General features: G+C 42.0%; 2 protein-coding genes across 4 annotated transcripts in view; one reads left to right on the forward strand and one right to left on the reverse strand.

Annotated features, from left to right (window-relative positions):
- Window positions 1-4,509: 4,509 nt before the first annotated feature.
- Window positions 4,510-21,627, reverse strand: RABL3 (RAB, member of RAS oncogene family like 3). Its single transcript, XM_042868150.1, has 8 exons — window positions 21,488-21,627; window positions 21,141-21,232; window positions 20,017-20,146; window positions 14,595-14,709; window positions 12,990-13,140; window positions 11,363-11,434; window positions 9,640-9,678; window positions 4,510-7,061 (listed from the first exon to the last, which is right to left on the reverse strand). Exons 1-8 carry the CDS (start codon window positions 21,531-21,533, stop codon window positions 6,996-6,998), a joined length of 711 nt encoding a protein of 236 aa, XP_042724084.1. The 5' UTR covers window positions 21,534-21,627; the 3' UTR covers window positions 4,510-6,995.
- Window positions 21,628-21,728: 101 nt separating this feature from the next.
- Window positions 21,729-22,751, forward strand: part of GTF2E1 (general transcription factor IIE subunit 1) — a 51,802-nt gene continuing 50,779 nt past the window's right edge. Inside the window, exon 1 of one of the 3 annotated variants that reach the window (XM_042868001.1) lies at window positions 21,729-21,807. The gene's annotated coding sequence lies outside the window, so the exon portion shown is untranslated. Of the gene's footprint in view, window positions 21,808-21,948; window positions 22,325-22,551; window positions 22,656-22,751 lie in introns of those variants that run through there. The other 2 variants (XM_042868002.1, XM_042868003.1) reach the window with 2 other exon arrangements.

Consider the following 22,751-nt stretch of genomic DNA (forward strand, 5'->3'; position numbering starts at 1 on the left):
AAGGCTGTGCTGAGGAGGAATTTGCCTGCACACTTTCATTAGGTGTGGAGCCAGAGTTTCTGTACATTGACAAGCCCAAGGGGCACAACAAAATCTATCTCAATGAAATAATTTCAAAGCAGGAAAAAGACAATATGCCTGTACTTCACGTTATTTGCAGTAAAGGTTGGCTAAGAAACTGAACTGACAAAGATAGAATTTGCGGTCTCTTTGAAGAGCACACATAGTTTCAACAATCTAAACCAGCTCCCTTCTAAGTATTCTGGGGGAGTTTTCCTCAGAGCTGTATTAAAGAACATCTTTCAGAAAGCTAATTCTACCCTGAAATAAATCAAACAATGACAAATGTGCTTTCCTCTACTGTTTCAGGTGTTATCACTCTCACTGTTAGGAAACTACATCTAATTTCAAGATCTGTTTAGACTCTGGTTCTGGGAATGGCAGTTTATTTCCCACACCACATTCCTCTCACTACATTGAAAAGATATGCATTTGAATGGTGGAGTATTTGGTGGATAAAGCATTGGTTGGTTGGCCACAGCCAGAGGATTATGCTAAACTGCTCCGTGTCTAGGTGGAGGCCAGTGATAAGTGGTGTCCTCCAGGGGTCTGTCTTGAGATAATGCTCTTCAACATCTTTATCAATCACATAGGCAGAGGGATTAAGTACACCTTCAGCAAGTTTTCAGATGACACCAAGATGAGTAGTACAGTTGACACAATAGAAAGGAGGAATGCTGTCCAGAGAGACCTGGACAAGCTTGAACAGTGCATCCAACTGAACTGAAATGAGGTGCAACAAAGGCAAGTGCAAGGTGTTGCACTTGGGTCATGGCAGTCCCAGATATGTGTAAAAACTGAAAATAACTCCTTGAGAGCAACTCTGCTGAGAAGGACTTGGGGATTCTGGTGAATGAAAATCTTGATACAAACCAAATGTACCAAGTGTATACTTGCAGCTCAAAAGGCCAACAGTATCTGGGGCTGCATCAAAAGAGGGGTGGCCAGCATGGTGAGGGAGGTGACTTTTTCTGCTCTGCCTTTGTGACACCTCCTTTGCAGTACTGCATCTGAGCCTGAGGCCACCAGTACAAGAAAGACACGGAGCTGTTGGAGTGGGTCCAGAGGAGGACCACTAAGATGACCAGAGGGCTGGAGCACCTCTCCTATGAAAAAAGGTTGAGGAATTTGGGTTTGTTCAGAGTAGAGAAGAGAAAGCTCCAGGGAGACCTCAGTGTGGCCTTCCAGTAGTTGAAGGGAGCTTATAAACAGGATGGAGACTGATATGGTCTGATAGTGATAGGATGAGGACAGATGATTTTAAACTGGAAGAAGGGAGATTTGTATTAGATACTAGGAGAAAATGTTGTACTCAGAGGGTGTGAGGCACTGGAACAGGTTGCTCAAAGAAGCTATGGATGCCTCTTCCCTGGAGGCATTCAAGGTCATGTTGGATGGGGTCCTGGGCAACCTGATCTGGTGTGTAACAACCCTGCCCATGGCAGTGAGGTTGGAACAAGATGATCTTTAAGGTACCTTCCAATCCAAGCCACTCTATGATTCTTTAATGTTATGATTGCAGCTCTGCCTGCACAACTGCAAAGCCTGTATGCTGTTAGTGATGTTGATGTTAGTGATGAAGACTTAGCTCCTTCACTGACCATTCTGATGCACTATGAAGAAAGCAAAGGGGTCCCATTCTTCATTTTCTCTGTTTGCTGATCACATATTACAACAAACTACAGTAGTGCAAATGGATAATGCTAAGAACAATACTTGTTTGTAAAGCCAGTGTTTCGGCTATGTAGTGGTTTCTCACTAGGTAGAAGATCTTTGTAGTTGATAGGACATTTGAAGAGGATTGGGACTTCTTTTTGTCCTCCTTTCCCTCTTCCACTTAACACCTACCTGATGTTTTTTCTGAAAACAGTGCCTGTCAGAGAACCAAATACACAGTGCTGCAGCAAAGAACACCCTAAGGAAAACTTTACCTCTGAGTACTTTCTGGTAACTTGCCAGCCAGTGACAGGTTCATCAATAATGATAATGGCATTTGTCAAAGAAAACTAGTGCACTAAGCTGTAGACATGCTCAGCACTATAAAGGAATCAAAGAATCCAGTCTCCTCTTATGGAAAGTAAGACGGAACAAGAGCTCTAATGGGAAGAGCTGGCTAACAAAAGAAAGGGAAATAGAAGGATTAAGCTCTCTTTGCTGAATAGCAGAAGCAGCTTTTCTCCTGGTAAAGCCTGTCACCTCCTTATCAACAGAAAAATGATGACTCTAGCACAGACTTCACCACACCTCACTGAAAAAAATCTATTGACTGCAAGCTCCGGCACAGCAGTTCATATCTCATTTGTCATAAATGGAGCATACTGAAACTGCCTCTGCAAATATTATCAATAATGAAAACTGACATTAAAGTTGCCCCAAAACCCCATTACTGCATAGGTTCAACATGCTTAAAGCCAGAGGCACCTTTGCTAAAGACTGCTGTAGAGCAGGCAATCCCGTTGTTTGCTACTAAGCTGAAAACAGCTGAAGAATTTAAGGTTACTTAATATATATTAAGTTTCCTGTATTTCTGTTCAGAAATCCAGAAGGCATTTCTGAGGATTTTCCGTATTTAGGACATACTCATGCTTCTATGCCCTCAGTGAAGAAGCTGGACATAAACCAACCAGAATGTTCTGCCAAGCCCTTTGGGAAGAAAGGAGGATCAGTGCCAATTTGCTATACCTCTCACCCGTGTGCACGTTGAAGTCTTTCACACCTTGAAATACATCTATGAACTGTCTTCCCTGACACTTTGCACTAAGCATTAGGTGCAGAGCATCTGGGAACATATTTCTGAAAATAGAGATGGAGAAGTTCCAGTTTAGACAAAAGGGGTAAAAGTGTGTGCCTGTGACAGACATCAGGGAGACAGACAGGAGAGGGTGAGAACAAGAGAAAAACAGAGACAGGGAGAGATGTAATGGGGGACACAAAAGACAAAAAGTCAGGGACAGAAAGTGAGAAAGCAAGGAAGACAGCAAGGTGGAAAGAAACAGAGAAAGGGAGGGGAGGGGGAGCACAAAAAGAATAGGGACACAGAGAGGTCAGACAGGGAAAGAAATCAGGGACTAATGGAGCTGGAGGGACAGAGAAAAGGCAGACAGTAGGCTCACACAGGGCATGAGGAGGGGAAGGCAGAGAAATGGAAGTTGAAACGCAGGAGGAGGAACCAAGCGTGGCACAGACAAAATGCCTGGTGCCACAGCCTCAAGCTTGGAGCTGCAGTGTCATGTTGGCAGCTGAAAAGAATGAGGGGCTAACAGCAGTGAAACAGATTCTGGTTTCTTACTCTGATTTCTGAAGTGGACCTACCACTTCTCTTAAAAATAAACGTAATGTTAACTTCATCAACATACATGACTTTACTACATAACAAAGAAGTTGCTTTTTCCTAAAAGGAAAAAAATACACATAATTGTGGCAACCTGCTGACATTTAAATAAATCAGAATCTTAATCTGGACTGGAGATCTATGTGCATTAAAATAACTAAGATGTTAGATTCACAACACTGTGTTAACACAGGCATAAGATGATCTAGCTAGTTACTCTAGCTTGTAATAAATAAAAACCAAACAGAACCAAACAGGGTTGGGCTGCACAATGAACCTGTAGGAGAAAGATGAACATAGCTTTTCTCTAGTGACAGTTTAAAACTAATGTTCAACCAGTTTAAGAGAGGGACAAAGCTGAAGCGTGGAAGGGATGGGACAGTGAGTAAAGGTAAAATCAATGGAAAAAAAAAAGAGCTGGGATGGTTGTCCCACATCTGGATACACACTACACATACTGAGCAGGCTAATGGTGCCTGCTTGAGTTTATACCCATTCTAATTTGTCTAATTTATTACTCACTACCCATTCTGCTGCTCTATTACATTTAGCAAGAGAGAAGGTGTTGCTACAAATCAAAATAGGATGGAGTTATTTAAAGAGATCTAAAGTGTATGCGAGCCGTATAAATGCAGAAACCACAAAATAGGGATAGTGCAATTATCCTAACCCCAAGCATGGGAAAACTATGAAATTTCAGGATTATATTTAAACATAGCTAGAATATGCTAACACCTTTAGTTCAGTCCTGATGAAATGCTACAAGTGGGTAAAAATACTGGGGAAAAAAAACCACATACATAAGTATTTTATCAATCAATCTGTTCTAATCTGGGACCACGAATACTAAAATGCTGTAATCATGGTCAGATGGGTCTGCAATCATTTTTCAGGGCTACTGACAGAGAACACCACAGAAATATAGCCTTTCCCTTTTAGAATTATAATCAAATGACAGCTGTCTAAAGGATTTCTTTGCATTAAAACTAACCATATCAAAATTATGACAGTGTTTATGGGAGAACAGAGTTAAGGGTGGTGCTAATGGAATATTTTCACAACAAAGAGTTTGGAAAAACTTTTGTTCTCATTTCAAATTAAACATACACACACATATATAATTCTGTATGTATTTAAAAAAGTAAACTCTTTAATTCCCAGCGTATTGAAAGCACTACAATTTGATAAACAGATACATCAAAGCCATGCCTCCACTTAGTAGATGAGATAGTGAGACTGTCCATGAAGTCACTTGTCAGACCACGCAGCAAGTCAACTCACTAGCAAATGGAAATAACCTGGCATGGACAATAAATATTTGGGAGAAAAATGAACACAGCTTTTTCTGATGACAATTCAAAACTAATGTTTAGACATTTTCAGGCCATCCTGAGTTATACAGCTCACAGGTAGATGAATGAGCCCAAAGAAACATAGCCGGGCCTATAGCAGGAGCCCTGCCCTCAAGCAAACTTCTCTCTCAATCTGCTAACCTCCTATTGCTTGCATACATACTCTACTCTTTTCAGTATTGTTTTCTTTGCCTTTTCTTCTTCTGTCCTAATGGTATCTATTTCTAATGTGCTCCAACATCCCAGCTGTCATAGCTTCAGTCCCACTTGAGGGACAGGTCCTATGCATTTTTTCATGTTCCTGGAGTGTGAACTGATTGCTCACACTATGACTTTGTTTCTTCTTTGGGGAGCCTCAGGAGAAAGTGCTCAAACACAGCTGAGTTGGAAGTAGGACTTCCCTACAACATGCTACAAAATGTTCTTTTATTGATTAATTGAAGAGGGCTACTTTGGAAAGCTGTTTCTTACAAATCAAAGACCTGTGCAACTGTTGTTTCATGCAGCATTTTCAATTAAATGTCCTTCCTTACTCTGCAGCACTGCCAATTCTCCTGAAGGAGCCAGAGGGTGAAGGAAAAAATCCTCCTTCCCAGCATTCTTGTCCTACTCTGCAGCTCCTTGGTAACAGGAGGGACTCCAGTTCTGATGACCTTGAGAAAACAATTCTAGCTTTCATTATCAAAGGAGCAGAATCAGACATTGGCACTGTCCTGATCTGCATAGCTCACGGATTGTTAGCTATGAGTATTTCAGTACCTTATTTTTTCTGCTCATAAACTAAGCGTAAATATTTTATACACGCACCTGGAAACTTAATGCACTCACGTTAGCACATTTCCAATTTCTGAAAATGGCCTCAGGAAAAGAAAAGTATTCATATTTTTAATAAGCTAGACTGGTATACCTAGCTGTCATTTTTGTGCCTGATTAGTAGCAATAGGCAGCTTTCCATTTATTTCCAGGCAGCTGCTAGAGAAGGGCTGCAGGCAGATGTAATCTGGAGACTGCAGAACTCAGCTCACTGTCAATTTCACACCAGCATTTTACTTTCGTCTACATCCATTTATTATTAATCTGTATTTATATCTAATTCCAGCTCTTAATTAGCCTTCACCAGAGGCTTAACCATTAGCAGTGACTATGAGGAAGGAGAGAAAAGCAAAAGAAAACAATAAACTGCCATGAACCAGGTTCTCACCACTCTACATAACTGTGAGGAGGTGAGAAACTCTACAAAGCTTGGGCTATTTACAAAGCCAAGAGCAGACAAGGCCAATACACTTTCCACATTCTTAGCACTAAATATGAAAAGGGAACATCACAGAATGTGCTTTATAGTCATACCTCGTTTCTACTTTTTCAGGGCTTTGTATCTCTTTTACATTTCTATCCATTTTAAGGCTGGATGTTCTTATATTTCACATTCTCTGAATCCACTGAGCTCTCAGACTCAGTAAGACTATGCCACATTTGTTGCATATAAGCACTATACAAAAACCTTACTTTTTCCATCAACTTTCAAGACATCGCCCTTTAACTTAACACAAAGTACAAGAACACTCAATTATGAAAAGATAAACACAAGTATCTCATCTACTTTGTCATCTCTAAAGTACACAATTTTAATTTAAGCAGCAGAATTTGTTTTCCACTTGTGATTTTTTTAGGCTTCAATTCCATTTTAATCTTTCACCTATCACTTTTTTTATCCCTTTTCAATATGGCTGAAATTATATTTCAGGTGAAACAACACCACACATTTAATGACAGCATTCTATTATCTTCCAGACCACCCCTTACTCGTTCTTACATTTTGCTCACTTGTTTTGTTCATTTTACTGTAAATGAGAAGCCCATTCAGTATCATCTTTCTGTTAGAGGTAAGATGAATGTAATTCATTGCAAAGACTATCCATAAGTCTCCCAAATGGAGAAAAAGATATCAAATATACGTGCTATGCATGACAGCTTACCACTGCATTGTGGGAGGCACAGAATTTATTGCACACTTTCCCCAAATGTTCCCATATCTTCAGGCAATCTTAAGAAGGACTTCAGGTTTCAAGTTAGGTTTCTGGACATTCTTCCTAATGTCTTTTCTGGCAAAAGTAGCCTCAGCAGTCTACCTGGCCAAAGCATGATTTCATTTTATTCTGCTTGACATAAGAATTATTGTCTTCAAGCACCTAGTGGGAATGAGAATGTTGTCAGAAACTCAGAGAAGTCATCTTCCACATCTCTTCCAGCGTTCAGTCATAATGAAGGCTCTTCAGTGTTCCTCCTCCAAATCTCTTTCTTTCCGAGAAGCCAGGAATCTACAGACAAAAAAGATAACTTGTTAGAATTAGCAGGAGTTTCCCTCTCACTCATTCACGTTCCTCTTACTGCACCCACTGCAACAGTGCCATCCTCTTCCACACTGTTCCCAGAATCAGGACTAAACCACTTCAAACTAGTACTAGAAAAGCATCAAACAAGATGTCAAACTACAGTATGGATCTTTTGTCCTGTAGAGCTCCTTTAGGAGCCTTTAGGCTTTTTTGGCAAGGTGTACAATGAATCCTAAACCCCTTAATAAGAGATTTCAAAGTCTGTATTTTCCCCAGATTCAAACACATAAAAGAATTTCTCCTCCATTCATTCTTAAAACTATAATATATTATCACCACATTCTATTAAACAACTGTTGAGACTTAATGTCTCTAACCTGAGACAGCAGTATGTCATAGTACATTTCATAGCACAGTTGAAAGTACGATGTTATCAACTGGTGAAAGCTTTGAGAAAACCATCAGAATAGAAAAAGCTGCAATAATACAAAGGATTAGTACTCTTATTTTGGCAGACTATCTGTATACACTGGTTACATTGTGACAATGAGTGCTTACCAAAAAAAATCTACTCAAAACCATCAAAAGCTTCTGTGGCTTAACCATATTTCAAACATTTGCAATCCAGTAGAGCCACAAATCACCCAAAAGAAAGAGATATGCTGCTCTCTAACACTGTATTAGATGGCTGTCCTATTGGTGACTCTTAAAACTGTGTGATTATGATTCAGAATAACTTGAATGTCTAACTTGACATAAGCAGAAACAGCAGAATCAGTAAGCATCCATATTCTCACAGGATGTATGAATATTAAAATGGAAGGTGTCAGCCAAGCATTACAGATCACGCTAGGACAATAAAGGCGTTTGTGGTTGATATGGGGAGAGAATGTAATTCACACTATGAAGTAGACTGATGGGTTATGTAATTCATTGGTAAGCTGAGACAGCAAAGAGCTCAGCCAAAATAAAAGTCCACTACAGAAACAGAAGTTAAATCTAGTCAGGCTTAAGACTGAGGTATTCATTCAAGAATTATTTTGTTCAAGCCTGAAAAGCAGTAATCCCTGAGAAAAGCCAGGTAGTTTTACACAGAATTTCATCTAATCCAAACTGCTTTGGGAATTCAGAAAAGAAAAATGCTGACATTATAACTCAAAAGTAGAAAGACAACATAGCTAAAAACTTATCTGCTTCAGCATTTTCTATATCAAAGCCAATTAAGAGTAACAATTATTTGTTTATATGAGATCTGATCGAAGCTCAGCTACAAGCTATTTGAAACTTATTTTTCTTTTCATCCTGAAGAATTCTATTTGCAATAAAAAAAAGAACAACAAAACACAAAAGGGATTGAAGAAACCCACTGTAGAAAACCCAGAAAGGCATTCGTAAGATACACATGACATAGCTCATTTCAAATACCAACATTATGAGTTTATACTGAAGTCACCCATTCTAATTTGGATTTTGTCTTTAAACATGGCTGTCCATAGCTTAAGGTTTGTTTCAAGCTTTTGAGCTGTTGTCAGTGAGGCAAATGAAAGTAGTCACCAGCAGGCTGTAATCTTTGGCATGAGATCATAAAGAATGTAAAGTTAATCTCTGGCTAGCTACTAAAAATGATCAAATAGGAAAATAAAAACCTTACACCATGTAACAAACAGCACACAATCAGATTTCTGCATTAAGCTATTATTCCCATGAAAGGGAATTTTTCTAGAACTTGAGTAGGAGTGGAGAGGGGAGAAAAAAGGGAATCTTGCAGAACTGAAACAGAAAAAAAGCAAATTTATTTCTAAAAGGCATAAGAACATGCTCACGTAAGGTAAGCATTTTATAATTCCAAGTTCATTTTTTCCTGCTCTCCCAAAGGGGCTTTCAGCTCAGTTACACTTAGTAATACATTTCACACTATTTCTGTGGTGCTATTCACCATAATTTGCAAGCACCTCACAGACCGGATGAGTAGAACTTCACTGTTTCCTGCACGTTAGACAACACATGAGAAAATAGGGGCAATAACAAGTTGAAACGACTGGCCTGTGAAGGCACTCATTTGCCTTGTTCTTTACCAGCTGTACTGGAAACAGTTTATCTAACCATTTAGGAATTAATTACAGTATGGTATCATATTGCCATTTTTTCCCTGCTGTTCCACTGATTCTATGAAAACTACCCGTACAAAATAAATAATGCTAGTTTCATCTGTGCAAAAAAAGCTTTTTCATTGACCTTCATGACAGCATCTCCGGCTTAAACTTGCAAGCTGACAGTCAGAGGCTGAGAGATTTGAAAGAGATCCTGTTAGCCCAATTTATTTAAACTATGTTAGCATACTTAGATTACTGCTGATCACATTACAAACATTTCAGGTGACAGAAGTCAGACAATTTTCAGCCTAACCAAAGCAGTTGTGCTCCCACAGATAAAAAAACTGACCTCAACTACCAGCATAAATTAGCATAAATTAAAGTCACACAAAGTCCATGTTTTACACAAGGTCTCTACCAGCAGTTCACGACAGTGGGAGAAACAAAATAAAAAAGAAAAAATTACAAACCTGATTGCCATCTCTTAAGAAGTATCTCTTCTCTATGACCTGGAAAAACAGTGAGAGAATAATTTTAGCAGGCACAATATATGCATAACCTCAGATTTCAACCAATACTTCACACAGGAGCAGTGAAACTCATGGCTAACAGGGGAGAGATCTGGACCCAAGCCCTATGCTCTAGGCCTACTGCTTTAATTACAGTGCTTTGTTACACAATGAAGGAGTCGCCACCTTCAGTGATTCCTGGTAAAGCTGTCATCCTCAACTTCTATACCGCAAATGAAAGTAGCCCTCCTTTAATAATGGGGGTGATTGGTATCTCCTTATTGCATCAGAGTGAAAGTTATTCCCATCTGTCTCTGCAGGTGCAGTAGTTTTGCCACAGAAGCTCAATCTGCAGATGTCCACTGCGCAATAGGTGAGGTTTGACAGAAGGTAGCCATACTTGCTCTCTGAGAATGATTCACAAACTGTCCATGCTGAAGGGCACCTATGCAGCTACCACCACCAGTCTAAGAATCAAAAAGCAATTTGTATCATTTTGTATAACCTGCACCCTCCTCCCAAGAAAATTCAGGCCAAATTTCGTTTCTGAACAATGATCTGTTACGGGACATCATCTGTTTCACTGTGATCTCTTTGTGCAGGGGATGCTAAGTGCCTTAAGCCAGAGCAATCCTGTCATTTTCACAGTATGTCTTGATGCTCTCTTGTTGAGGAAAGAAAAGTAAGGTACTAAATTTCTTCATTCCTGAAGTTTGATTTAACTAGGAGCGATAGAGCTAACCATCGTCTGTACAGAATCACAGAATCACAGAATGGCCAGGGTTGGAAGGGACTTCAAGGATCATGAATCTCCAACCCTCCTGCCACAGGCAGGGCCACCAACCTCCCCATCTAATACTAGACCAGGCTGCCCAGGGCCCCATCCAACCTGGCCTTGAAAACCTCCAGGGATGGGGCATCCACAACCTCTCTGAGCAGCCTGTTCCAGCACCTCACCACTCTCTCTAAAGAACTTCCCCCTGACATCAAACTTAAATCTTCCCTCCCTCAACTTAAAACCATTTCCCCTTGTCCTGCTGTTATCTACCCTTTCAAAGAGTTGATTCCCCTCCTGTTTGTAGGCTCCCGTTAGGTACTGAAAGACTGCAGTGAGGTCACCCTGCAGCCTTCTTTTCTCCAGGCTGAACAAGCCCAGCTCCCTCAGCCTGTCCTCACAGGGGAGATGCTCCAGTCCCCTGATCATCTTTGTGGCTCTCCTCTGGACCTCTCCAACAGCTCTCTGTCTTTCTTGTACAGGGGGCTCCACACCTGGACACAGTACTCCAGATGGGGCCTCACAAGAGCAGAGTAGAGAGGGACAATCTCCTCCCTGTCCCTGCTGGCCACTCCTCTTCTGATGGAGCCCAGGATACCACTTGCTTGTCTTGTAACTCTTCATGTTACCCTAGCTCACTGCAAACCCTCTGGTCTACCAAATGATTTCAAAAGTATACGCACTGTTTTTGCACAGTTGTGAGTTGTTCTTCATTAGTACGTACAGATAAAAAATCAAATTTTCAAGTTGATCACAGATCTCCATGAGAAGACTAGCCTTTGGCCTGCCCATACCTGGCTTGAGTTGATTCAAATTCAAAAAGCACAATGTGAAAGGAATAGGTGACTTCCATGCTCAAATCACAGTGTTCAATACATAGAGCAGTAAAGCCTAATTTAATTGACTTACCTTATCAAAAAATCTGCTTAGTTTGACAGCATTGGATGAGCCTGCAGCCAAGTAACGAGGATTGGTGCAATCCTAGAACACAAGAAAGTCAACAAACCAAGCACAAGAAAATCAGTGCAATGAAGACATACAAGTGGAAATTACCATAACATTTTTCCTCAGCCATGCACATACCGCCAATGAAGGGAAACAGTCCAGTTGCTATTATTTCATCTCCAAAGTCATTTGAGAGAAAAATGGATTGAGAAGAAATAAAAACAAAAACCTTTGGTGTTTTAAGTTCAGATAAACCAAAAAGTTTCCTTTTCCTCAGAGTTTTGGGAATGAGAGGTTTGAAGGCAAAATCAATTGCTTAAGAGAAGTAGCATTCAAGTGATTTCAGAGGTGCAGTATCAGAAGATGATACAGAAATAATCCTAGCCAGGTATCATGCAAGGTATTGGTTTGACCTGTGGACCAAAACTCTCTACTCATGAAAGGCATGGAAGCAGCAGCTTTCCTTAGTACTGTCCTTCATCTAGATCTTTGCCTGGAGGGTAGACTCCTTACACTAGAGGCAAAGTCAATTCTACACTGCAAAGTAAGTAGAGAATTCTGATTTCCCCTATGCTCTCCATATCTATGTTCTGTCACCAGCTATAAAGTCAGCTAATAATCTGTACTGGTCACATGTTCATGTGCAGAAACATTTACACAGCACACTGACAATGTTAAAGACTGTAATGCTTTGGCTGGAATAGAGTTTATTTTTTTCATAGTTGTTTGCATGATGCTATGGTTTGGATTTGAAAACAGTATTGATAACACATTAATGTTTCAGCTATTGCTCAACACTATCTACAAAGCATCAAGGCCTTTTCTGTTTCTTGCTGCTGTGCCAGCAAACAAATTGAAGCTAGAAAGAAGCTGGGAGGAGACACAGCCAAGAAAACTGACTCCATCTGACCAAAGGAATATCCCAGACCACACGGCATCATGCTCAGCCATAAAAACTCTGGGAAAGGAGAAGGAAAGTGGGGACGCGAGGACTGATGGTGTTTATCTTCACAAATAATTGCTACATAAGCATGATAAAGCCCTGCTTTGCAGGAAGTGATTAAACATCTGTCTGCTGAGGGGAAGAAGCAAATGAATTCCTTTTTTGCTTTGCTTGCACAGTTTCCACTTTCATGTTAAACTGTCATTACTTCAACCCATGAGTTTTCTCACTTTTATCCTTCTGATTTCTCTCCCCCATCCTATGGGGTGAGAGTGAGCAAGCAGTTGTGTGGTACTTAACTGCCTGCTGGGGTTAACCCACTACACATATGTATATACAGAAATAAATAATATGGTTATTTCATTCAAAAATATTTCATTCAAAGATATTTTGTGTTGGAACTAAGAAGAGGGAAAACTTCCAGTCATCAATTCCAAGATCAGCAGCTTTATCTAACCCCTCTATCTTTCTACAATGAAACAAAGACCATCATTTCATCACATAGAGGTGTCAGCTAATCAAAACATGCATGACTCCAGCACTACTGAGAAAATCTCTGGAACTGCAATTTTTGTAACAAGTTTTACTTAACAGAAAATCAGAATCACTGCCATATAAAAGAAGAACACTGGTGACAAGGATACTAACCAAATTTATCTCTTCAGCATTGAAATCCTCAGCCAAGAAAGCTGTTCTGGTCAAAACTTCATTACGCTTAGTTTCTGGGATCTGATCCAGCTTAGTTCCTATTACCAGCAGCGGAATCTGGTTATCAGCAAACTGTTCACGGTCATAGTCACTGAAGGAAACAAATATAATCCTGAATGGAGTGAGGGTCATCTAAGTGAGCTTAGGGGCACCATAAGATTCCCCGTTCCTTTCAAATAAGAGCAATTTCTCAACATTATTTATCTAAGTGAGAACATGCTGTATGCGCAAATTAAGGCTTCAGCATCTAAGACCCTACACAGAAATTGAAAGAAAAAAGAAACCATGGATTGGATTTCTTCTCTTCATAGATGACTTGCAGGTCAGAAGAAATGCTAGGTAGTTTAGACAAGCAAGAAAGAAACAGGGGCTTCATTCAGTATTATACCAGGCATACGCAGCCATCAGAGACTCAGCAGGGAGCAGCATCTCTGAACATCCAAAGTTCTGACATTTTTAAGGCAGGGCAATGAAATAAATCACAACTGTGAAACATTATCCTTTCCCACATTAGATCAAAAGGGCTGCAATAACACTGCTGCAGTGTCAAGTTACTAATTTCTACGTTCAAGTAAAGGTAGTTACTACACCCTGAATTCCAGTTTCCATTCCAAGCTTTGATTCAGGTATGAATTATGATCAAAGATAGTCTTTATAAAATAAATTATATAGTAATTAAACATCATTACAAATCCATATACCAAGCATTGCCCTTAGGATACCTGTCAGTTTTACTTAAGACAAGCTAAAGTGAAGTAATTTTATGAGTAAGAGCAACAACTTGATCAAGTAATTGGTAGGAGCTGAACATCTGTCCCTGAAGTGAAGCTTTAGAGAAATCTTAAGTTTGCTTAAATGGAAGCCCCCCTTTCCTTCTCCCACGTTTCTACAGAAGCACCTGTGTACCAGCACAGGCAGATAAACAATGTAATCTACCCACAAAAAGCTGCCCTTTATTATTGCTTCTCTGCTCATGCATGTGCTTTATCAATGATTTGATAACCTCCTTGATTATGTATATAACACACAGAGAAACAAGAGGACATACTTGACAAGTTGCTGGAAAGCTTATTATTAACACATTCTTTACATGGAGTTCTTTAAGCTCTTTTTTCAGACACACTCCTGAAATGACTCCCATCCACCCAAAAGTGAACGCACTTGGTCTTGGTGCATTCAGGGGAAGCCCTGCCAAACAGAGTCATGCCATTCCATGACACTTACTGTACAAGGGCTTTGCGTCTCTTCAGGTATCAGGGAATGAACACAGACAGAGGCCAAAGGCAAATAAAGGGCACGGTAAACATCTTTTCCCTTAAAGCAAGGTCTCTGCTATGCAGTTTGAGAATCTACTGAGAGAATGGCCTCATTAGCAGTGCAAAAAGAAAACTCCAGTGATTTTCTTTGGTATGTCCTCATTTTTTACTTCTTTCTTAAAATTCCAGCCACATCTAATTTTGTGTGGTTTTCATACTTTGGGATGAACGAAGACTCCCACAACAGCTTAGAATTACTGTGCACATACTGTGTATGTTTTCCACTCACCCGTTTGTCACGAGAACTCCTGTTGGAGCGACATCTCTGTTGAGTGCTTCCAAAGACCAGCGATATAAATTCTGGGATGATTTCTTGTTGGTTAAGTCATGCACTAAAATTATCCCTAAAGTGAAAGAGTAGGCAGCAAGATGTTATTTAATGATGTGTGTCTTTTTCTTATCTTCACAAAATTACATCTGCAGGTCCCCAGATGTCTAACAATCAGGAAAGGGAAATACAACCAGTTCGGTTACAGTAAATAAGAAAACCAGAAAATATTGCAATGCAACAGTTGTTGTTTTTTTTTTCTTCCCTAAAGTTGCTTATCAGGAATTGGATAAGAACAAAAAGAAAATCTCACAAAAAAGGGAAAAGAACAGCCACCTCAGGATTTAATCTGCAAGTGGCTTGCATACATTCTCTGATTCTGCTCTGCCTAGTCTTAAGAATACAGAAACTCTATTGCTGCAGCAGAGAAGTCATCCTTTTTCTGCTTTGCCTAATTAGTAAATGTAACCATTTTTTTGGTCACACCATCTGAGAAGTCCAAAGGTTCTTCCTCTGTTTTGAAAGGTTTACATAGTGCTATTGCTTTCCTGCATTTTCAAGAACTGATGCCAAGTACTTGGGGAGGTATCCACAAGAGAAACTCACAGACTTTTTGTATAACCAAGATGTTATAATTGCAATATAATCAAAAGAGTAAGGCAAACAAGGATCACAAAAGAGAATAAGTAGAAGAGCTTACCCTTGGGTTGAGCTCACTAGAAGATATCAAAGAGGAGGATCTCCAGAAGAGATCCTTCCCCTCTGGTAGCCAGCTCTTAAATAGGTCCAGGAGGGGTGGAGCCTGGCTCCACCCCTTCTGGTAGCACAGGTGAATTGCCTTCACCTGTGCTCCTCTGGCTGACTCATGGCTCACCTCAGGTGATCAATCAGAGGTTCAGGCCGTGACTCAGCAGTTCCCATACACTCCACCCCTTCACGGCGTGAACCAATGATCAGGTTAACAAAAGGGTAAGCTTTCCCTAATACAGAGATCCGGTATATCGCGACGCTTATACAATTTTATCGCGACGTATGTTGGTACAGTTCAAGACAAGTGATGATTAGTGGATGTCCATACTCTTCTATGGGCCAGTTCTTTTGCTTCTGATGGCTCAGGCATTGTGGCCCGAGACACCTGAGGTGGCTTCTTTTTCCTGTTAGGAATAATAAAATCTTCTAGGTTCCATGTTGTTGTTGGAACCCTCTCTATAGTTCTTACCCTTGATTTCTTAGGGTAGCTCTGGAATTTTTGATTGTCCTTTAGTTGTCTCCAGAGCTGGAGAAGGACGTGGTTGGGCTGGCGGTCGATCTTAGCAAATTGGACCCCAGCCCGAATTAAATCATTAAACATTTGTTTTCGGGATACCCTTATGGGTCCCGATGGAGGAGCTCGAGTAGCCGGCATTCTGGTTTTATTTACCGGCAGGACCTCTGCTTCCTCCAAAAACCGAATGTTGCGCCTAGTCCGCAGGCGTTCTGTTTCTCCCAAATCGGCAACTAACTGGGCAACCTGCTGGACTACGGCTTCTGATGCTACAAGGGGATTTAATATCGAAACTAGGGTGCCGTACAGATGGGAGGGAGCTTGTTGTAGAATTAAATCTCTCATCCCTGCCGAAAATTTAACCATATCAGGGCCATCAAATGTATCTTCATAAATGGCCTCTCTTACACCCAGTTCACGGATATAGTTCTGAAGGTCCTCCATAGAGGACCACATACCTGTATGTAACGGTATGTCTGATTTATTCGGCCATACCATACGGCAGGCCGCCATTAACCATTCTAGTATGGAATGGTTTTCATCACGATATTGATTGCCCACGTATAACCTTTGCCTAAGAGCAGGATGGACAGTCATGGTGGCCAACTTAGATATTTCTGGGCCATTCACCACGACACTTTCTGCCCCAGAATCCCACAGTCTCAATAACCAAGCCGGCACACTTTCTCTGGGCTTCTGCCGAAATCGTTGTACTAAGTCCATTAATTCTGTTGCTGTGTATGGCCGAGCTGTCACATGTAAATGAGTCTGGGCAGGGGGCCATTGATCAGGCGGCACCCCTGCCGGTCTGTCCTGTACTTTTTTTGTTTTTTGGGTTATCACAGGACGGACCTCCAATGGATCAGTTTGAATTGGACATTCAAGGTCTGATTTGGATTTCTTGTTGTCCTGATCAACGAAGTCTGTTGATTCAGGAGCCTGGTCATCATTTATTGAAATATTACGAATTTGGCTTACAGGAAGATGTAGAATTGGCTTCTTCCCCGTTAAAACGCCAAGTTCGTGCTCTAACTTTTCAATGCGATCTTTCAAAAGCTGATTTTCGGTTTCTAAAGTATTATTTCTTGAGTCCGCATGATTTAAAGCGGTTAATAGTGGCCATGCCACCATGGAGGCAGCCAATTGTCTTTCTTTGGTAATAAGAATGTCCTTGCCAAGTCCTTGAAAATAGTCTGCCATGCGATATGGGGAGAGATTGCCCATAACACGTAAGGGACCCCATTTTTCAATGATGGCAGCTAACTCGTAATAGGGCGATCCCTCAAACCCTGGGATCTGCCCTGGAATCATTTTCTCTAGGGGAGTATTGTTCTCCCCCTTGACCCATTTATAGAAATTCCACAGGAAAGACATGTTAATTTTAGTATATTCAGCCTGCCTGGCTCGCCAAGTGTATAACCAAGATGTTATAATTGCAATATAATCAAAAGAGTAAGGCAAACAAGGATCACAAAAGAGAATAAGTAGAAGAGCTTACCCTTGGGTTGAGCTCACTAGAAGATATCAAAGAGGAGGATCTCCAGAAGAGATCCTTCCCCTCTGGTAGCCAGCTCTTAAATAGGTCCAGGAGGGGTGGAGCCTGGCTCCACCCCTTCCGGTAGCACAGGTGAATTGCCTTCACCTGTGCTCCTCTGGCTGACTCATGGCTCACCTCAGGTGATCAATCAGAGGTTCAGGCCGTGACTCAGCAGTTCCCATACACTTTTACAGTCCACTAAATGGCTGGTAGAAATATGAATGAATATGATTTCATGTATTTAAGCTTCCAGCATTTTTCATCACTATCATCTTTCACAACGTAAAATCAGAGAGAGGAAAACTGCCAGCCAAACTTCCTAGCAGTGCTATTAACAGACACCCACTTCTGATAACCACAGTTCCTAACTCCATTACCAATTCCTGCTAGCAAATTTCTTCTATTTATTCACACCTTCTGAAACCTGTGGAATGTTCCCACTTCCTCCAGACTTTAAATCGTAATTAATTCAAGGACCAAATGGCATAATATCCTTATCAGGATTTGCTTTAAACACATTTAACAGTACATAGGTGTAGAATACTAGTCATTTCATCTTTTACCTTAATTCCGAAAGATGCCACCCACTGTACACACTAAGAACAAACACATTCTCCACCACCTCACATTACTGTGCACATAGACTCAGTGCTATGAGATTTCCCATCATGTCACAACCATATCCTTATTTCAAAGCACTTATCTTAGTAATTGCAGGAAAAGACAACTCAACCATCTGCCCATACCTCTAGCGTAGGGAGAAAAAGCATAGCGCAATATAACTTGGCCTGTGTCAACAGATTCATAGGCACTGCTGCATAATCTGTGAGAAACATGCTCTACCTCCAGACACTCTTCCCTAGCCATGTTTTTGATAGGTTGGTTCCCTTCTCTGCTTCACTGAAAGCCTACACAGATAGCTGCACCAGCAGAGAAGACAACATCAAAAAAGAGCGGGTAGGACCAACGACCACTCAAGGAAAAGTTCCTCCCACAAAATGTCTGCAAGCCATGACCTTGCTGCCTGTTCACTGGCCTAGATTATCACAATCCACACATCAGATGCAGGAACAACCAAGCTGAAGAGCTGAGGTAGACTAAAGAGTAAACTGTATCAAGCTTCAAAGTACCCAGGTTTCCCTGAAAGCCAGCAACGATGTTGCTGCAACCAAACACCAATTGTCTTTTGAAGCCCAATAAAGGTGAAGCAGTCAGGCAGAAGGAATGCATTAATCTTCTCACATCAGGTGAGAAGCAATCTGTGAGACAAGCTCTAGCAATGGAATTTATTTAATGAAAAAAACCCCAACAACCCAAAAACCACAACAGCGCCAAGGCTAACTACCAAAGCCAACAGTTTTCATATGCAAGCTGGCTAGTTATATCATTTGGGCAGTAAAGATAAATAGCTCTATTTTAATAACTTCATTGATTATAACATACATAACTTTGAAATTTCATCACCTAATGTGCTGTTTTAGGATATTTCCAAGTCTGACCTATACAGGCTGGCATGCCTGCAAATTAAGCGTCAGAAAGAACTCATTTTTTTTCATGTACAGTAGAAGCTTATTTTGAGGCCCTTGCTTTGAGGACACAGCTCAAATCAAATCTTATTTAGAGATGTCTGGCTAACAGTACAAGCAAGAGATACCTGCATACAGTTATCCCCTTGGAAAGGGCAAAGAAATAACTAATTAAACAATCACAGAGCAAAAATTGCTTACTATATAGCTTAAAACATTACTGAAGGCTCTCAAATGACGAGGAACAAGAAACGAGAGTCAAAGTGAGAGAGATTCATAAGCAGATGTTAATCAGGTATATATCTATTTTCAGTGAACTATCCTTGGATGCCAAAAAAGTAATAACTGAAATGCAATCTCTTATTTGCTACCTTAGTGATACGGATGAACCACCAGACCTTTAAGCCAGTATCTCAAGGGAACAGATGCCATCCTTTCAAATGGCATAAAATGTAACTTTCCACCAATCTTGCAAGTTGCAGATTCAACTACTACAAATCACTTGACAAATTAAATGAGCAGAAGGCAAGATGGTTATCAGAATATTGCAATTTTATGGGAGAAGAGTTCAAGTTTGTCATTGTGGGATATAACTATCAAAGTTCATACCATAATTTCAAGTTCACATTTATAAATTCAAATAGCTATTTCTGCACTGTAGGTTTACAGACATGAAAATATAAATTGTATTTCTGCACATATATCAGGCCTGGAGAGGTAATGGCAGCCTTTTATGTCTGCATGCATAGCTGAAAAGGACATCACTGGAACACTGCAAAGATTCCTCATTGCGCTAGCTGCATGAGACTGAAGGGGAAGGCTGATGAAGCACATTTGTACACGTTTGTCTAAAATACCTTCCCAGTTCAAAATTGAATCCATAAAATTCTAAGAATGCTAGTTTTTTTTTATTTTTTTTTTTCTTTATAAATATGCTGGAATCAGAAAAGAGAATGGAACAGTCCTCATCTAGCCTTAAAGGAGTCCTGCTCCAGAACCAAGAGAGCTCTCAACAGAAACAAGTGACAAGAAGAAGTTGATACCAAGCAAACTTACCATTCAGCGAGTTATAAAATACTGCTCTTGTGCTTTTCACACTAGAGGCACTACCCACTGAACCTCCAACATCCCACAGCTCAATATAGTACGTCTTCTCTTCTGGAGTCCCTTCTTTGTAGTCGTGGATCTAATGGAAAATTCATATCATACACAATCACAGCATCAGCTTCTGGGCGTTAATCTGTACAATACAGCTCAAAGGACTACAGCACTTGGACAGAAAATTGCAAATTTTAACAGTGGCAGCAATTTCAAATCTCTCAAGTGGAAAAAGACTGGGTGGACAGAGTCAGGATATCAGTGGATATCAGAGATCTTTCTCTGGAGTTTGGTGAATCAGCAGGAATCATTCTTCCCACCCAAATATTAGCAAACCTTATCCCTCACTGTGAAATCGTGTATTGCTAAAAAGGCAGTCATGACTTCCTGTGCTAGTGCCACAACATTAAGAACACTGACATACTGAGTTCCCACTGGCCACACCTTTTTCCTCTCCAAATTCTCACTGACATCTCAACTGAATGAATCAATCAACAATTTTTGTTTTATTCTGCAGTGAAACAGAATTGCCGTGTTTCTTTCCCCACGCTTAGGAAACATATTGTGAGATTCTCAGAGATTAAACTCACAGCCAGTAAAGCAGAATCAGTCCTAACCGACAGCACAGCATTTCAAAGAAAATGAAGGAAACACTGATGAAAGCGTTCATCACTGTGCTGTGAGGATTGCACCTAGGGAGTCAGTGGATAACCTCATCCTCTGCAACGAGCAGGAAGGGAGACATCACACCGAGTACCCTCAAGTTCAAGGTGAGAGGGAATGGCCTTAAATTGCACCAGAGGGGAGGCTCAAGAGGGATAATAGGAAACATTTCATCTCAGAAGGAGTGGTGAGACAGTGGCACAGCTGCCCAGGGAGGTGATGCAGTTACTGTCCTGGAGGTGATCAAGAACCGTATGGATGGCACTGAGGAATGTGGTTAGTGGGCGTGGTGGGGATGGGTTGGAGGTTAGACTAGATGATCTTAGTGTTGTTTTTTTTTTTTCCAGCCTTAGTGATTTCTGTGCTTCTACAACGAGGTACCAATTTTTCCCCAGAGCATTTGGCAGCCCGGCACCTACTCGCACATCCACCGAGCAGCCCACCGTCCAGGACGGGTTTCCCAGCACCTGGTTGTGGCACAGGAGGTGCACGAGAGAAGACTTTCCGACACCTGCAAAGGCACACAGAGGACAATGTCGGTTAACCTGGCTACCGCACGACAAAGGGACCAACGGGGACAGGGCCAACTCTTAAAAACCCAGCGGCCGGGTCTTGCGGGGATTCTTCCACTCAGGCGGCGGCTCACTGCGCATGCGCCCCGGCTGCGGGTGGGGGGCATGGGAGAGAAGGGGGGCGCCCCAGCCCCGCGCTGTGCGCGCGCGCATCCTGCATCGTGCTGGGGGAGGGGAGAGGGGCACGCACTCACCGGAGTCGCCCAACACCAGCACCTTGACCCTATCCAGAGCCGCCATCTTAGTCTACCTAGCAACAACTCCCGCGCATACCAGCCTTCTCGCGGTGCGCTCAAGCGATTCGCTGACTGCTCGAGCGAGAGAAGCGGCGCTCGTTTTCTATTGGCCGAACTCCCACCTGGGCGGGGACCATCTGGGGCTCTGGGAGGACGCGATTGGTTCGCGCGGAGGGTCGGGCGTCTCGCTGACGCAAGCGGCGCGCAGTGCTGACGCAAGCGGCGGAGCGGCCGGAAGCACCGCCCGGAGAGGGAGGGAGAGCTGGCAGCGGCGGCAGGTCAGTGCCGGCCCGGGCAGGCCTCGCGCGGGGCCTGCCGCGGTGCGCGCCGGGAGCCGGGCCCGGGTGGTCGGGGCCCCGCCTGGTTAGTGTGGAGCACCCACGGGAGCCGCGCTGACTGCGTCTTGAGGGGCTGCTCCTCTCCCCTGCTTCGGCCTGGGCTCTGAACCGGCACCCGCCTTGCTTCCTGTGTTCTCTGTGGTGGCTTCATTTTTCTAATTTTTTTTTTTTTTTTTTTTTTTTTTTTTGATGATACTGCTGAGCCTCTCGAGTCTCCCATCCCAGAGGGCCTCGCAGAACCCGTTGTTGAAAACCTCGTTTGTAACAGCCGGTAGAGCATAGGAGCCGGTGCACGTGGCGTAAGGGGTGCTGTCCTGATCTGGGCTGTCACAGCGGTGTAGGAGGCCAGCCCAGCGCCTCGTGTGGGGTTGGGGCTTTGGATATGCCGTGCTAAAACGTCCAGGTTGCCGCCAGACGAGCCTGGTGCCTTGAGACCGCAAGGTGCTGCTACCAAAAGGCACGTGCTTAACCTCCCTCTCGTGCAGGTGTTAACCAATGCCTGAGCCTGGGTTCTGCTGCCATCCGCTTCAGAGGCTCGCAAACTATTTTCTCTGTGTGCAGTAGTTTTCCTCTTACTTCGTGAGGTTGATGCTTCCCAGGGAAGCTGATGAGCGTCTCATCTCTCGGTAGGCTGTTAAATCGATCAGTCAGTGGGCTGTCAATCCTCTGTCATCACAGTTGGCTCAGAATAAAGGAAGATCAGCGTTATGAAGAGAGAGTTCAGCAGTGCACTGTTAGGGTGCAATTTAATGAAGTATAGGTGATTTAGCATCTTTCAGCCACAAAAAGTTGAGTATCTCTTTCCTGCACTGGCATCCTCTCACTTTTGGCTCTAGGGCTTATCATAGTCTTCCATGAGTAGGCTCAATTGACTAAACTGTTGG

Source organism: Lagopus leucura, unplaced genomic scaffold (assembly GCF_019238085.1).
Source record: "Lagopus leucura isolate 7727_CA_CO unplaced genomic scaffold, USGS_WTPT01 Super-Scaffold_100001, whole genome shotgun sequence".
Lineage (NCBI taxonomy): Eukaryota > Metazoa > Chordata > Aves > Galliformes > Phasianidae > Lagopus > Lagopus leucura.